This window comes from Eimeria mitis, genomic scaffold (assembly GCF_000499745.2).
Source record: "Eimeria mitis Houghton genomic scaffold, Emh_scaff2585, whole genome shotgun sequence".
NCBI classification, from domain to species: Eukaryota; Apicomplexa; class Conoidasida; order Eucoccidiorida; family Eimeriidae; genus Eimeria; species Eimeria mitis.
In genome coordinates, this window is record NW_013570925.1 from 3,078 (window position 1) to 3,897 (window position 820).

Below are 820 nucleotides of genomic sequence, written 5' to 3' on the forward strand. Positions count from 1 at the left end.
AGTTCTATTGCTCGCTCTCTCACTGTTATGGCGGTAGATGAGGTCATCATCTACGAAGACTCAGGTAAACCAAATACACTACATCTTGGGGGCCCCCAGGGGCCCCCAGGGCCCCCAGGGGCCCCCTGGGGGCCCTTTATATCACAGTAGGAGGGGGCCCCCAGGGGCCGCCAGGGGCCTGTCAGGGGCCCCCTGGGGGCCCTTTATATCACAGTAGGAGGGGGCCCCCAGAGGCTCTTGAGAGTGGGGGGCGGTAGGGGCCCCCCTATACTGCAAGGGGGGCCCCTGGGGGCCCCCCTATACTACAATAGGTATAGCTTGTTGTCTACGTTTGTGTAAGGATTTACAAGGGTTTATGAAGGCTTATAAGGGTTTATAAGGGTTTACAAGGGCTTACAAGGGTTTATAAGGGTTTATAAGGGTTTAGGGTCTAGGGTTTAGGGTTTAGGGTTTAGGGTTTAGGGTTTAGGGTTTGTGTGCAGCTGCAGCAGTGAACAAAGAAAGCGGGCGTTCTGCGTCTTTGGAGTTTTTTGTGAGAAATTTGCTGTATCTAGAAACCCCGCAGTTTCTACGCAAAAGGCTATTCAAGCTTCACCCAGGTTAGGGTTTAGGGTTTAGGGTTTAGGGTTTAGGGTTTGAGGTTTAGGGTTTAGGGGCTAGGGTTGATACAGGGGTTGAGAGGGGTTTAGAGGGGTTTGGGGTTGGTAGGGTTTAGGGTTTGATAGGGTTTAGGGTTTAGGGTTTACTAGGGTTTAGGGTTTCGGGTATACAACATAATATATTTATTTATTTATTTATTTATTTATTTATTTATTTATTT

The 820-nt window shown here is 49.1% G+C and overlaps 1 protein-coding gene across 1 annotated transcript in view; it reads left to right on the forward strand.

Moving 5' to 3' along the window:
* Positions 1-494, forward strand: part of EMH_0055890 (uncharacterized protein) — a gene marked incomplete at both ends in the record, with an annotated part of 2,114 nt that extends 1,620 nt beyond the window's left edge. Inside the window, one exon of the mRNA XM_013497284.1 lies at positions 483-494. Within this exon, the coding sequence (XP_013352738.1) occupies positions 483-494 (12 nt within the window). The remainder of the gene's footprint in view (positions 1-482) is intronic.
* Between the last annotated feature and the right edge of the window lie 326 nt (positions 495-820).